The following is a 14,296-nucleotide window of genomic DNA, read 5'->3' on the forward strand; positions in this document are numbered from 1 at the left end:
TCATACTTGTCATTCCTTGGACAAGACTTGTCAGCAGAAAGGCAATGTGGCACTGAGATCCCTGGTGGCTCCCTCATCCTTTTCAGATAAGGTCCCCAGCCACCTTTGGCTGCACTTGTGCCCAGAGCTGGAGGCAGGACACTGGGCAGTGCTGTTGTCCCTCTTCTGTTTATTCAGTGGGCATCAAAGCAGTGGGCATCCTCTCATCAACTCCGCAGTCACTAATTCACTGCCTTTGCTTTTACTTCTCTTTTTTCGCAGAGGGAGAGTGCTAGGGTTGGAAGGGAGAGAGGAATGTATTACATTTCAAGGGAGAGAGGAGGGAGTATTCTGTTTTGTAGAGCATGATTTGTTATCACACTAGCAATAAAGAGAAAAACAATGTTTGTATATTGCTGCTTCTACAGTATTTCATCATCTTCTGGGACTGGTAGAGCAGCCTTTAGCAAAAAAGAATTCTTTGCTGCAGTTTTACTCATGTCAATATCTGCCTTTGAGTACATTAAATTCAGTGTGGAATAGCTAATTCAGGACCTTGACCTATACTTGCTTTTTGAAATCATTCTAGCTCTTAAATTCTTATAAGCCAGAGGCTAGTACTTGAAACCTATTCACAGTACGCCACAACACTTCTTGAGTCAAGATTTCCCTGTTATCCTCCTCTCTACAATGTTTTCTCCTTTGGTCTGCACTTCACAAGCAGAATTATTAGTACCTGTGTAGAAAGAGACTGTGTCTTATTTTAGCAGTTTCGTGACAATAACAGTATTTCACTGCTCAGAAAGGGTCAAAACAATGTTCTCGTTGTACCGCTCAGCTAAAAAAAGTGCAAGAATGTCTTCTCACAAATCGCTGGAGAGTGTGTTTGCAAGAAGTTACGAAACAGCGTTTCAATGGCAGATAGAAAAATAGCTGTGGAAACATCTTGGGTAAAAGCTATAGGGAAAATAGACAACCTTGCAGTTTACAGTAAAATGCTTGCAGTTCTTCTCTTAGAGATGCAAAGAAAGAATGTAGATGAACTAAATAATTTAGAACAAAAAGTGTAACAGAATTTGGGTAATTTTATTATTTGTTTCATACTTGTGTCCAATTCCTCATAGTTATATTTGTATATGCCAACAAGAAATAGTCAAAAGCCAAAATGAACCTGTATTTTTACATTTCTAAGCATGACTAATGGAGTCAGCATACAGACTGGAGTTGGTAGCCCTTTATATGAGGTGTTAACTTAAACCCTCTGAAACAGAGATTCCATAAGGGAGTTCTAATGGAAACAGGGCTACCAGAAGCGGATACAACTTTTAAATTCTTTGGAAGAGAAGTATAATGTGCCAACTAGATAAAAGTGAGATACCAGCAGAGGACTTAGCTATGCAGAATTCTGGCAAAGAAGCGTTATCATTAACTTTGCTTTGTTTGACCTCTCTAAAATCGCTTTACAGGGGAAGGGTCAGCTTTGCTTGCTTCAAAGCTAAAACCCAAGACTTCTTTTTTAGCACCTTCACAGCATGAAATGTGTTAACTGTTAAAATGGATTTTGTATAACAGCCCTGCATCCCAGTTTGAAACCACACTGTGACATTTTTTTGACCATTTTGTACATACATTTTTTGAAATCTCTGAAAGAAAAATAACCATTTTTTAAAATGCAAATTCAAAATTAGAACGTGTTAGGCTGCCATCCTTCACTTGAGAATGGTCACAAGCTGCCCCAGCTCCTCAAGCAGAGTATAAGGGCAAAATACATACAAATCAGATGCTTAGTGGATGCTGACTTCCCAGTAGCATGTTGACTAGCTGTTTTGTTGAGATTTCACACACATACATAAAAATAACAGCATTTTTAGCTGATCCAAATAGATTTTTCTGTGCAGCTGCATCACTTGTAAAAGGCTTTTTGTTCCAATTCTTGAAGTCTGAAGTATTGCAAGTATTTTTTTTTTTTTAATCTCAATTATGATTTATGTGTTGTGATGACTTTAAGGGCTTGATTGGGCTTCAAATGTGCTTTGAAAAAACAAGAAAATGTGCCCATGAAAAACACGGGCAGTTCAAAGCTGAATATTGAGCATACAGTTGTAAACTCACATGGCACATGGCTGGGTAGGTTTTTTTGGCAGAGCCAGAGTCTCAACCTGCAGTGATGCTAAAGATATTAGCAAATTAGCACTGCAAAGCTTGCCAGCGTATTCGCTAGAGTCCTGCTCATGCTCTCACTGCTGTAATTAAAACTAATTATTTTCTAAAACATAGTAATACATGAATATGTGCAATAATCATTTTGTAGTGGGCAATCTGTGAAGTATTTTTAAAGCTTCTTTTCCCCCTCCTATCTTTGGCTCGCTGTGCAGTGTGCCTGCTGCCTGGTGCAAGCCAGCACTGTCATTTTGCGAGAGCCACGCTACTCTGGTAAAGACAGGGATGCTTTATTGATTCCTGCATTTTTACATGTGGGATATTTATTTTTTCTTTTTTATTGTCTTTTAGGCTATCCTGTATTTTTCTTACCTCATATCCTTTGAAAGAAGGGCATAAGGGGGATTAAAAAGAGAGGAAGGGAAGGTAATCCAGTCTTTCACAAATGCTGTGCACATGGTTTTCAGCAGGCAAAGAATCACCTGGTGTCTTGCTGCTGTTTTCTGGTTATTTGCATTGATTCAGTGTTGTGGCACCTCCTAGCATCTGCTCTGCCCAGTATTTTCTGTCTATTTGTTTGAGTGTTTCTTCTTGCATCTTTCTAGAAATCCAGGAACCAGGAACCCAGCAGCTCTGCAGCAATAATACTATACTTGGCACTTGCATCTTCAAATTAAAAAAACCCTTAAACTCCTTGCGCCCCTGGGAAGCAACTGCATGCCATTATCAGAGAAAGACATTTATGTTTTAGTTATAGTCCCACCTCGTTTTGGCAGGAGGAAGAAGCTGAGTGCTGGTTCTCCAACAGAGCACGGTTTACAGCTTGTAATTCTGTAGTTAAGGTTCACAGTGGCTGAGCCATTCATACTGAAGTCGGTAGGGGCAGGAATTATCTGCTGGACACCAGCCTTAATACAGATGTAATTGGAAAATTCAGTTTTTTTCTTGGATTCAACATGGCAAGGAGAACGTGGCATTGTTTTCATTTATGTTTGTCTATTGCTAGAGGGAGAGTGCAGTAATTAAAACAGACTTATTTGTTAAAATGTTGTGGTCAAATGCAGAGACAGTTGAAAAGCACCAGCAGCATGAAGAATGAATCCTACTCTGTTAAGCGATGGTTGTTGTTGCACGGTGCTTGTGTTTTCTTCTTGTTCGTTCTCCTTTTTTTCCTCACTTGAACTGAAGAGGTTTCCAGGTTTCTGGATGCTAGAGTAACAGGACAGACGTGGGAAAACCTCTCCTCCACGTGGCGCCACAACCATGCAGCAGGAGGCGTGTTTTTTCCAACAGAGCCAAACATAGTCATGCTTAACTGTTTCTCCTGTTTTCGATTAGCACCTATGGGTCTTGCAGATATGATGACACCTGGTGAGTCCAAACTTCCCCTTCCTCTCAAAGCAGATGGCAAAGAAGAAGGAGCCCCCCAGCCCGAGAGCAAGTCAAAGGTATTTATCCCCTTCCGCACGTGGTGTTGGTTCTGCCCGCAGAAGTCTGCTGTGTTGTCCTTCATCTCCTGGTTTTGGCCTACCCATTTCTGTTCTTTCCTGCATGCCTTTCCATTCACGTGCAATCTATTTGTTTCTCTTTTTTTGTTTCTTTTTTTGTTTCTTTTTTTTCTTTAATTTTCTTCATTGTGTGGATCTGAAAGTTACTAGTTCTTACGGCATTTTAACTTGCGGGGGCTAAGCATCCCAAGCCAAAAGTTGCGTGGGCATTTGGCTGTGCCAGGTGGGTGGGAAGGAAGGGTCTTGCCTGGTTTCAATCCTTGCAGCCATTTTTCTCTGCCTTCAGTTATAGCTTCTGTTTTGGCCGCAGCAGCAACATACTTTAATATTTTGCTTTCCTGCCTTATTTGATTAAATAAGGTGAATGGCTTGTTTTTATTTCTTTCTTTCATAATGGGAAACCCATGCTTAGCATTTCATGTGAGCTTGAAGTAAGCATGGTGGCTTAGTGACTTTAGCCAAGCATCCAGCAAACTTTCCAAATTATACTAATTAACAATGTTGTTTTAATACCTTTTATATATATATATATAAATATATTTATATATGTGTGTGTTTTCTGTATGTGTCTCTCTGTTTATATATATTTTATATATAAAAATTGGTCAGTCTGTTAAACTGGATGTATATTTTTTTGTTTGTTTTTAATAAAGTTTGCCCTGCCTTTGTCATATTTTTTTTTTGTATTCCTCTACCACAGGATAGCTACAGCTCTCAGGGTATTTCTCAGCCCCCAACCCCAGGCAACCTGCCAGTCCCTTCCCCAATGTCCCCAAGCTCTGCTAGCATCTCCTCATTTCATGGAGATGAAAGTGATAGCATTAGCAGCCCAGGCTGGCCAAAGACTCCATCAAGCCCTGTAAGTGGCTCTGGTTATTTTGGTTTTTGTTTATTTTTTTGTAATTAATTATATTTTAATGCTTGCTTGTTTGCTTTGTAAATTACTTTTCTTTATTATTTATCCACTAAACAGTTTTCTTTCTTTATAACACTGGGTACAAATTCTGCTCTCGGACACATGACTGTAAGTTCCACTGCCTGGCTTCAGTGGGGCCTGAGCATGCTTATCCAAGGGCAAAATTTGTCCCAACAGTACTTTGAAATAAGAAAGAGTAAAATTGTGTGCATCATGCAAGTGTGCTGTCTGGTAAAACAGCAGTTGTTGTGAAGAAAACATCCTTCCTGTAATGCATCAGCTTCCAAGCATGCCGACTGTGTTGTTAAGAACAATTCCATTTCTGTTCCTGGGCCCAAACTCCTTCACACAACTGGCTTCACTCTGGTTGCTGCACTTGTCTCTACTAGGATTATTTAGGGGGAAAAAGAACAAAGAAAAAAAAAACAAAACAAAATGAGAAATCTTCTCCCCTATTGAAACTAATACTCATCAAAAGTTAAATTATAGACTCAGCACCACAAAAAAGTTGCCATTTATATTTATGAAACATTTTTAATTTTGAATTGTGTATTTGAAAATACAGCCATTAGGCTGTCAAGGCACAGTCTAAACCAAAATTGTTTCTAATTTGCTTCATTTGGTTATTTTGAAATAACCCAGACTGTGAGCTGAAAAAAGATCCTGATGCATATACATTTTTAGAAAACTATTTTTCAGATGAGTAATGTTTAATCAGTCTCATACAGGTTATAAAGAAGAACCTGAGAGAGATTCCAAATTTCATCATCTCTCTTTCTATCTATATATATGCACACACATAGAAAATCTATATACATATACAGAAAAGAGAATGCAGACCTAAGATGATATGGTCTATGGGGAGCAAAAGTTCATCTGGTCATTTTTTGCTTTGTTTTGTTTTGTTTTTTTAATAATTAGGAATATTTATGTTGTTCCTCTCTTACTTCTTTAATTTATCAAAAGTAGAAATGATCATAATTTCTCTGTAGCAAAATAATGTAACATATTCCTGTGCAGAATATAAAGGGGGTTTTCCCCAGTGTTAAAGTGCACTTAAATTAGCAATAATTCTTTGATAACAATTTTTACAAAGTGGTATGTTAAAGAGTATGTCTTAGAGCAAACAGAGGAAGGCCAGTCAGAGGGGAAGAGATCTAACCATCCAAAACCCAGACATTTACACAATCCCTTGAACAAGGGGGCAGCGTGGCATGAAATGCACCACTTATATCTTTGGATGTTGATATGACAGCAACTTTGAGTCTCAGAAGGCAGCTGATGTTGCTTGTTCCCACAAGGTCTCATCTTTTTCTTAAAAGCATTTGTGAAAGGGTGACACCAAAAATTCTGTTAGTTTTCTATGTAGTGATGTTTGGGGTATTGCTTGTTTGGGCAGTTTTCTGGAGGTAAGCAAGAGAGTAATTGCACGGGCTGTCTAACGCATCGAATGCTTCCTCTGCAACCAAACAGGAATGCATTCCTGAGCTCACTGCATAAACTGCATAGGAAATCCTGGAGTCATCGTTAACATATATGGAGATTTTTTTTTGTGTGTGTAAATAAAGTATAAATTATTGACAGAGTATAACATTGGAAAAAATAAATGAAGAAAGTTTGTGCTTTCAATTTCTTCTGAATGTCCTTCTCTCCAAAAGCTTCAGTTAGACATGGATAAATACAGAGCTTTGGAATGATAGAAAAATAAGTGCTGCAAATGAGCTGATCCCTTTTTACCTATGAAGGCTAGTGGATTGGATAACTTCATCGACTTCAACAGCAGCCTGACATAGACTGGAACGATTGATTGCAGGCATTTCGTTACACTTGAAAACAGCCTGAATTGGTTCATTAAATCCCAGAGCTGTTTCATGTGCTACAACTTGTCCATTCCAGTAGAGAATAAAAGCAGGGGTGAATGGTCTCTGATTCACTTCAAGGTATCCCTGTGATCCTACTAAGTGGATCCTCTCTTTCAGCTGTTTTATGTGGAAGTGAGGCATGAGAAAATGGGGAGAAAGAACTGATGAATGCTAGGTTTTGAGGCTTCCTTGGGTATGTCAGGAAAAGGACACTTCTGCTCTGCCAGTTTTGCATATAATGTGCATCCCTGACAATGGCGAGATAGTTCTAAAATTCTTTAAAAGAGGCATTTTAAGTGTGGGTGTAAACTATGCAGGGTCACTGCAGCATGAGTAAAACAGTAGGTTACAAAACCCCCATAAAATGCTGTTAACTGTCCATAGGTACCCAGGAACATGATAGTGAACACACCTGAACAATACTACACCTCCCTGCTGCTAGCTGGGAGGGGTCTCCAGAGTATTTTCAGGAGAGTATTTTCAGGAGAAAATATTGACTAAGGAATGTGTCCTCTACAAGCCTCTGCCAGGGATTGGACATTGGCAGTTTTAGCTGCCTGTGTATGCACACTGTGTTCTGTAGTAAAAGAGGTCTGTGTAACACGTGTAATATTGGCAAATTCTTCACTGAAGTCAGGGAAGGGAACAGTAGATAATTGTATAAATATAGATCCTTAGAGATATGTAGAGAAGCAACTACCCACTGCCTTTCATGTGAAAATAACTCCTACATAAATTTATGTTGCTCTGAAGGATTCTGCAGACTCACCATACAAGGGTCTGCATATAATACAGTTTTAATAGTGGGTAGGTGTATTGAAAAGAGAGTATGGGTTTCAACAGGTTCAGTATGGGAATTGGCTTTGGTATCCACATACTTTGGTGGAGTATTTTCAATCACCCGTTTAAACACTGCCAGTGGATCATGTAGAAGAGTGCTGGTGATTGCAGGCAGAGTAGGATATAACTAAACCAGTAAATACATGTGCCACAGGCCTGCACTAGCATTCTTCATTGTTAACATAGTTATCAGAGCACAGTTAACAGAAGGAAAGGTTGTGATCTGTGTCCTTCCAGCGTTGCCTGGGATGTGCTCACTTTAATTTAAAATGGGATCTTTCTCTTCTAAACCCTTGCTTTATAAGGGTTAATATGTAATATTTACAGGTAAATTTAGCCTTCCAGCTGAACCTGCCCATGTGAAACTGAAGTTTGTTTGTGTATAGACTAGCTTGCACACATCTGTCATTTTTATCCATTTACTTTTATAAAAATAGAGAAGAGAAAAAGATCTTTACTCTTGAGGAATAGCATTCTTCCCTCCAGTGCATTCTTCTAAAGTTAACATTTCATTTTAGAAGAAAATTGCACCCATTTTACAAAGCATGACAACCTGAAAGCTCACACAGTAAGAAACACTTCTTACCTTCTGTAAGCTGTGAAAAGTTTTCAGATTATACTGTCATTTTAGAGCCTGCTGCCACACTGCTGAACAGCAGCATCATTTGAGATGTATAGTAGAAAAATGCAGAAAGAAAAATTCTTAACTGTTTCCCTTCTGCTCTGATTCTGATTAGAAAAAGTGAATCTTAACATATAAAACTGAAACCCTAAAACTGCTAAATCTGAACTTTCTTAATCATGGTTCACCATAAAAGTGAAATAGAAACTATTTTGTTGCCTCATATGTTAGAATATAAGCACATAGAACATTTTCTGCTGGAATTTCCCAGCTTGGTTTTTGTAGAGTTCTGGTGCATCTTTAAGTGTCAGATTCAAATTGATGCTGGTGAACAGTAGAGTAACTTTGTACTTACTGCAAAAGGTAGTGGAGTAATTCCAGTTCATTCAGCTGTTCAAGCATGTATCTGGTGCTCACCACAACATCAAATTAGCAACATGACTTCCCTACTTCCCCCTTTCCACCCACCCAAAAAAAACCCCCCCAAACTTTGACAAAGTGTGTTTGTTGCTAGGAATTAAACTGATTTTCTTGAGTACCCAGATATATAGCAAGTGATGCTTTCAGTAAGTTGGTTGCTATTACAGAATCAGTTTGTGCTTTCTTTGCATAATCTGCAGGATTCATGTCAGTGTATTTCCTGCCAGCCACTTAGTATTAATAAAACAAATTTAGCCCTGACTCTCACTTCAGTAGGAGTTGTAACACAACTGAGTCTGGCTGAAGTAAATTCAGGCATGCACCTCAGTGCTAGGAAATGTAATCATATATGTCTGTAGGAAGGATTGCTGTGAAGAAGTTACAGTGTCAGCAAGGCAGGAGACTTTAAAGGAGGCTATTTACTTCATTAAAATTAATATCCATTCACTGGAAAGAACAGCAATGGCTCATGGAACTGCTAGGTCAACCCCCTTGGCTTCATGTTTCTTTTCTCCTGACTCTTTTCCAGTTTTACCAAGTTGCAGCTGATAGCTGGAAGGAGATGCAGAGTCTGTCATATTTTCCAGGCTAACATGCAAGATGAATGGTGGCAATGCTCTTGAAACCATTGGCAGTGGGGTTCTACTCTGCTGTACCCTTCTTTCATGGTGTTGAGTGCCAGGCCTCACCACTGTGTGGGGACATGGACAAAGGGAGTGGTTCTGTAGCATCTGTGAGGTACACTGAGGATCTTTTTTAGAGATGTTCAACGAGGAATGAGTTTCTGTTTACTTGACAATAGTCTGTCTTCAGTTCAAAGTAAGGAAAAGGCAAAAAGAGGGAAAGAGTGATTGACTAGATGAGTTTTAAGAAGTGTCTACTGCAATCAACAACAAAGTTTAGGCTTTTCCTATACAGACATAAAGGATATGTTTCCCTTCACATATTTGGCTCCTTTTCCAAAGCTTTATGTCAATCTTTTTCCCTTGTGTTTAATTCTGAACCACTCCCATCTTCCACTGCTGAGCAAATCAATTCACCTTCCGCAAGTAGGAGGGTTGTCCTGCTGTAGCAGCAGCCCCTCTCTGCTGTCAGAGCTGAGGCAGCTTGGGTAGGGGCTGTGACAGGGTCTGTCCACACATGGCACAGAGCCCAGCTCACAGGGTTACATTGCAACAGAAAAGATAGGGTGAGAATTTATAGCTTGTGTAGCAGCCTCAGTGCTTTCTGCGTCTCTACATTAAGGGAAAAAAAAAAAAAAAAAGAAAAAAAAGGGGGGGAGAAAAGAGAAAAAGCAGGTTCACTCCTGCCTTTTTGCCACAGAGATGGAATTCTGCTCTTTCCACCTCTTCTGCTTTTGCTGGTGGTGTCTCAGCTCTGATTGTTGTCCATCCTTGGTTTTCCCCAGGTCTTAGCACACATTCCCTTTGCAAGGTAGGACAACAGAGATGGATATCCTCTGTACTCCAGCAAGGGAGAAGAGTAGTTGCTGCTTACAAGCCTTATTGGATCAGGCAGCTAATTGGCAGTTCACAAAGAGTATTGCCACCAATCTCCTTGTACTGTAGGCACTCTTGCTCTTCTTGCTTTTTGGCCACCAGTAGTGTAAAGTAGTAATAAAGCATAACCATTTATGACTCCAAAGAGAGAACTACTTCTCCATGTACTAGTTTGCCATGATTCACACTTTAGGCTATTTTTGTGCAATTCCTGCTCTGGAGGATCACTTTCAAGTTTTCTAGCCCATCTTTGAGGATTTGGTTTTAGGAGTTTCTAAACTTGTGTGGGACAAACTTGTTTCTAATTTTACCGAAATAGTTGCTTGCAAAGCACTTTGAGATAAGTGGACGAGAAGCCCTCTGTGAGAGCTGCCTCTTCTTAAAATGACTTGAGGCAACATCGGAAACTTGCCTTCTGGGATCCAAAGTTCAGATCAGTGAAAGAAATGTGAGAATGGGGAGTTTGGGCCCTTTATTTATAAAGCTGACTTTTCTGTATATGGACAGAATGTACTGTTTGTGCCTGAACTAGTAGCCTTCATTCCTGACTGTTGTGTGATAGCTTTAGTTTGTTGGACATCTTCTCTTTTTCAATGTTGTGAGTTTCTTACTTTCTTTTCCCTTCCCCTCCCACCCTTCCCCCAACTCTTTCTTTTCTTCTCGCAATTTAGAAATCAAGTTCCTCTACCACAACTGGAGAGAAGATCACTAAAGTCTATGAGCTCGGAAATGAGCCGGAGCGCAAGCTGTGGGTGGACCGGTACCTGACGTTCATGGAGGAGAGGGGCACGCCTGTGGCCAGTCTGCCAGCTGTGGGCAAGAAGCCCTTGGACCTCTTCAGGCTCTATGTCTGCGTCAAGGAGATTGGAGGGTTAGCACAGGTGAGAAGAACTGGTTAAAAGTGAACCTCAAAAAGTCAATATTCCTTTTTTTCTAGAGTATTCCTGCTGGATACATCATTAGGTTTTCAGCCCAGACAATATTGTTGAAGAAAATGGTTTCATGCTTTGATAGCTGCCTGGAGTTCATTTTGGGCTGCATAATGGCCGTAAAACTTTAAAGTTTGAATCAAGATTGACCAAGCTGTAGATAGATGAAATTGTTGCCTTGTCTGGGGAATCTAGTAATGCTGCTGAGAGAAGAAAAATAGGAAAAGGCTACAGGATCAAAATTACGAGTAAGAGGCAGGTGATAGAGCTAAAAGGAAAAGGAAATTTTTACATCCATTTTTCCTACATAGAGATACAGTCTGTAGGACAATTCAGTTCATCTCCCCAAAGAAACTACAGATGTATTCTTAAAACACAATCCTTCATCCCAAACCTTTAATTCTGTGTCTCTATACGGTATACGTGTTCCTTAGACATGGACTCTGCTCTGTTTGGAAAATGCTTACAGGATATTTTGGGTTGCCTTGCTAACATAATGATTACAAGGAAAAGGTGAATTACCTAAATGAGTCGAAGAAAAATGAAAGCAGGAAGAGCTGAGACTAAAAAAGTCACAGATGGGAGACAGAAGCTTTCATTTGTATTCTCACTAGTTAATTTGAAGTTTTGCAAAGGGATGTTGGAAAAATATTCATGAGTTCTATAGGGTTGTTCACCACAGAGCAAAATGAGATGTTTCACTGTTTCACGTCTAAAAGGAAAGCAGGAGAAAACAGTCAGTACTCGCAGTCTTAGATTTGGCATTCGAAGTCACTTGTCCTGGCCCGATGCTTGTACAAAGCATTCCTTGCATCTAGAGGATCACTGGCTAGACACTAGACACTTGTGAAGTGCAGGGATCCATTAGTTTTGTGTTTATGAGAACATTTGTTCAATGCCTTGCAAAATGAGGTCTTAAACATAGCTAACATGTAGATAAATATGCATGTGTAATATTATATAAAATGTAATATTAAAACATACAATTCTCCACTAATTACAAAATCTGAACTCAAAAATATGGCAAACAAATTAGAGTCTCCAAAAAAGAACATATTTTCATAATGTATGTGGTTAGTTCAAGAAGGGAATGTCCAACATCGATTAGTACCCATTCCAAAGCTACTTTTAGTAGTGCACCTCACAACACAGGATTTGACTACTGATTTAGATCATTGGTCCTTCAAATCCAGGGATTTTAGCTATTCTTATTATTAAAGGAAGGCAGAGAAACCTAACATAGTTCATTCTGCCGGTTGTTAAATGCTGTATATTGGTAAGAGATGTTATCCTGACATTTTTAGTGATCAGCTCTGCCTCTCAGCATCAACAGATTTGATTACTTTTAGCTCAGAAACTTTATTACAGGTAAATCGTATCATGCAGCTGCTCTGCCTTGTACAGCATGATTGTGCCCCCAGTGTGACTCTTAGCATCAAAAATTGAGCAAGATGGGGGGCAGATGGGATATTCTAGAGAGTTATTCATGTTTGCTTGTTATGGAAATTTATTTTATTTTGGGACATTCAGTGTTGATTTTCAGTGACAGACATTATGCTTTGCCAAAGAATAGATGCTGTTCACTTAGACTGATTTTTGAAAGAGCCTGAGTTAGAAATCCATGTGCTTTAGTAGTGGTTAAAATTTACACTTAAAATAAGGGCTCCTAGTTTTGCTGGTGTGCCCACATGAATGGTCACTATGTTTATCTGTTTAGAGCTACTGAGAGGTGCAGAGCTTTGTTTGCTGAGTTTTATTTAAATGCATCTGTGTGATGCCCTCCTAAAGAGCTGTTGCTCCAGCTGCTGCACTCCACATCTCGTGACTCTGCCCAGAGAGCGGCAGGGAGTGGAGCTGTGCAGCAGTGGTGCATATTCCCTGTCTGAGGAGCTGCCATTGATGCCCAGCACAAACAGACCAGCTGCTGAGGGTCTTCCTTTAAATGCCAATATACTGGGCATTTAGGCATGAACGTTTCTGTTTGCATTATGCAATGTGTTCATTACGCACCACTTAGCTGTAAGCCAGTAGGCACAAAGAGCTGTGTAACTGGATTTCAGGCCTCAACAAGGGCAGTTAATGAAAATCTGGTCTCCTTTAACTCCTGAGTTCTTGCAGGATGTACCAGAGAAATAAAAACACTTAGCACAGCCATGCCAACCTGCTTGCTGTTAATGCCATCCTCAAAAGATCTTTGCTGACTGGCAGCTGTTACGGTGTTATTACACACTGAGAGAAACTTAAAAAAATGTTTTCTTTGCTGGCACGCAGACTAAGGAATAGTATGGCTAATGATAATCTTTCTAGCTATACAAGTTAAGCTGGAGTCATTAAAATATCAGGCCTTAGGGCAAGTACCAGACAGTCATGGAATCAGAATTGCTATCCACAAAAATGAGATTTCTCAGATGTTTAAAGCCAATTTATTTTGGTGCTGACCCTGCTCCTTGGATCATACCTAGAAATTGCATAACTGGTTGAATGAACTCAAAGGCATCAGGTGTTGGAGCAAAAGCAGTGGCTGCTACGAGTGGTACAGCTGAGTGAGTCAGTGGCATCACCCAGGATGACAAATGAACGTCGCTATTATTACAGATCAGCTGTGTTTGAGGAACTCATGAGCAGAGTCTTTCAATATTCTTAGCCTTACACTGCAAACAAGACTCACGGTGGAGTGGTGCAGTCAGCATTGTAATACAGAGTATTGCTGGACTAGCTGTGAGTGTTTGAAGTCTGCCTTAATTAATTAAGGGGCCTGGCTTCACTCTGCCTCTCATCTAGCCGGAGGATCATTGATCAGTCCCTGCAAGATGCACTAAAGTGAAAGGAATTGAACCAGGAATTACAAGCTGAACTGTTTGACAGCTGGTGGCTATTCGGGAGAAAAATTTATTTTTCATATCAATGTCCAAACAAATTGCAGAATAACACTGTTAGTGCTTTCTAAATTATATTTTAGAAGCTGCTTTTTAATTAGAGTGGGGTGGGTGTGGGTGGGTGTCAGGGAGGGAGAGAGCGAGCAGGAATTTGCTTGGAGATGGATTGCTAACTGAAGAGCATAGGCCCTGGAAGGGCGTAAGACATTTAAAGGATGCACCATGCAGAAGACTCCACAAGCAAAGCTTTTTATGTAGCTATCAGCAGGTTCCTTAATGGCTTTATAACTGTAAATGCTGTCTGTGCATTACTGTGTGTGGGAGTAATGAGCATTAGTTAAAAGAGGAAAATAAAAAAAGTAAACCAAGACATTAAGTGCTTTTTTTTTTTTCCTTTTTTGTTTCCTGACTTAAACAAAACACTTTGCTGCAAACCAACGATTCTGCCATTTACTTTGCTAGGTTAACAAAAACAAGAAGTGGCGTGAGCTGGCAACCACCTTGAACGTTGGCACTTCGAGCAGTGCAGCCAGCTCCCTGAAAAAACAATACATTCAGTACCTGTTTGCCTTCGAGTGCAAGATTGAGCGAGGGGAGGAGCCCCCTCCAGAAGTCTTCAGCACTGGAGATACCAAGAAACAACCTAAGATTCAGCCGCCATCTCCTGGTAAGTCAAATAAACTGC

The 14,296-nt window shown here is 39.9% G+C and overlaps 1 protein-coding gene across 5 annotated transcripts in view; it reads left to right on the forward strand.

Moving 5' to 3' along the window:
• Window positions 1-14,296, forward strand: part of ARID1B (AT-rich interaction domain 1B) — a 325,491-nt gene that overhangs the window by 287,408 nt on the left and 23,787 nt on the right. For all 5 annotated transcript variants that reach the window (XM_084203719.1, XM_084203720.1, XM_084203721.1 and 2 more), the window contains 4 exons: window positions 3,478-3,587; window positions 4,348-4,506; window positions 10,478-10,687; window positions 14,074-14,278. In XM_084203719.1, coding sequence (XP_084059845.1) covers window positions 3,478-3,587; window positions 4,348-4,506; window positions 10,478-10,687; window positions 14,074-14,278 — 684 coding nt within the window. The remainder of the gene's footprint in view (window positions 1-3,477; window positions 3,588-4,347; window positions 4,507-10,477; window positions 10,688-14,073; window positions 14,279-14,296) is intronic.

The sequence above is a fragment of the Fringilla coelebs genome (assembly GCF_963513975.1).
Source record: "Fringilla coelebs genome assembly, chromosome: 3".
Classification (NCBI taxonomy): Eukaryota; Metazoa; Chordata; class Aves; order Passeriformes; family Fringillidae; genus Fringilla; species Fringilla coelebs.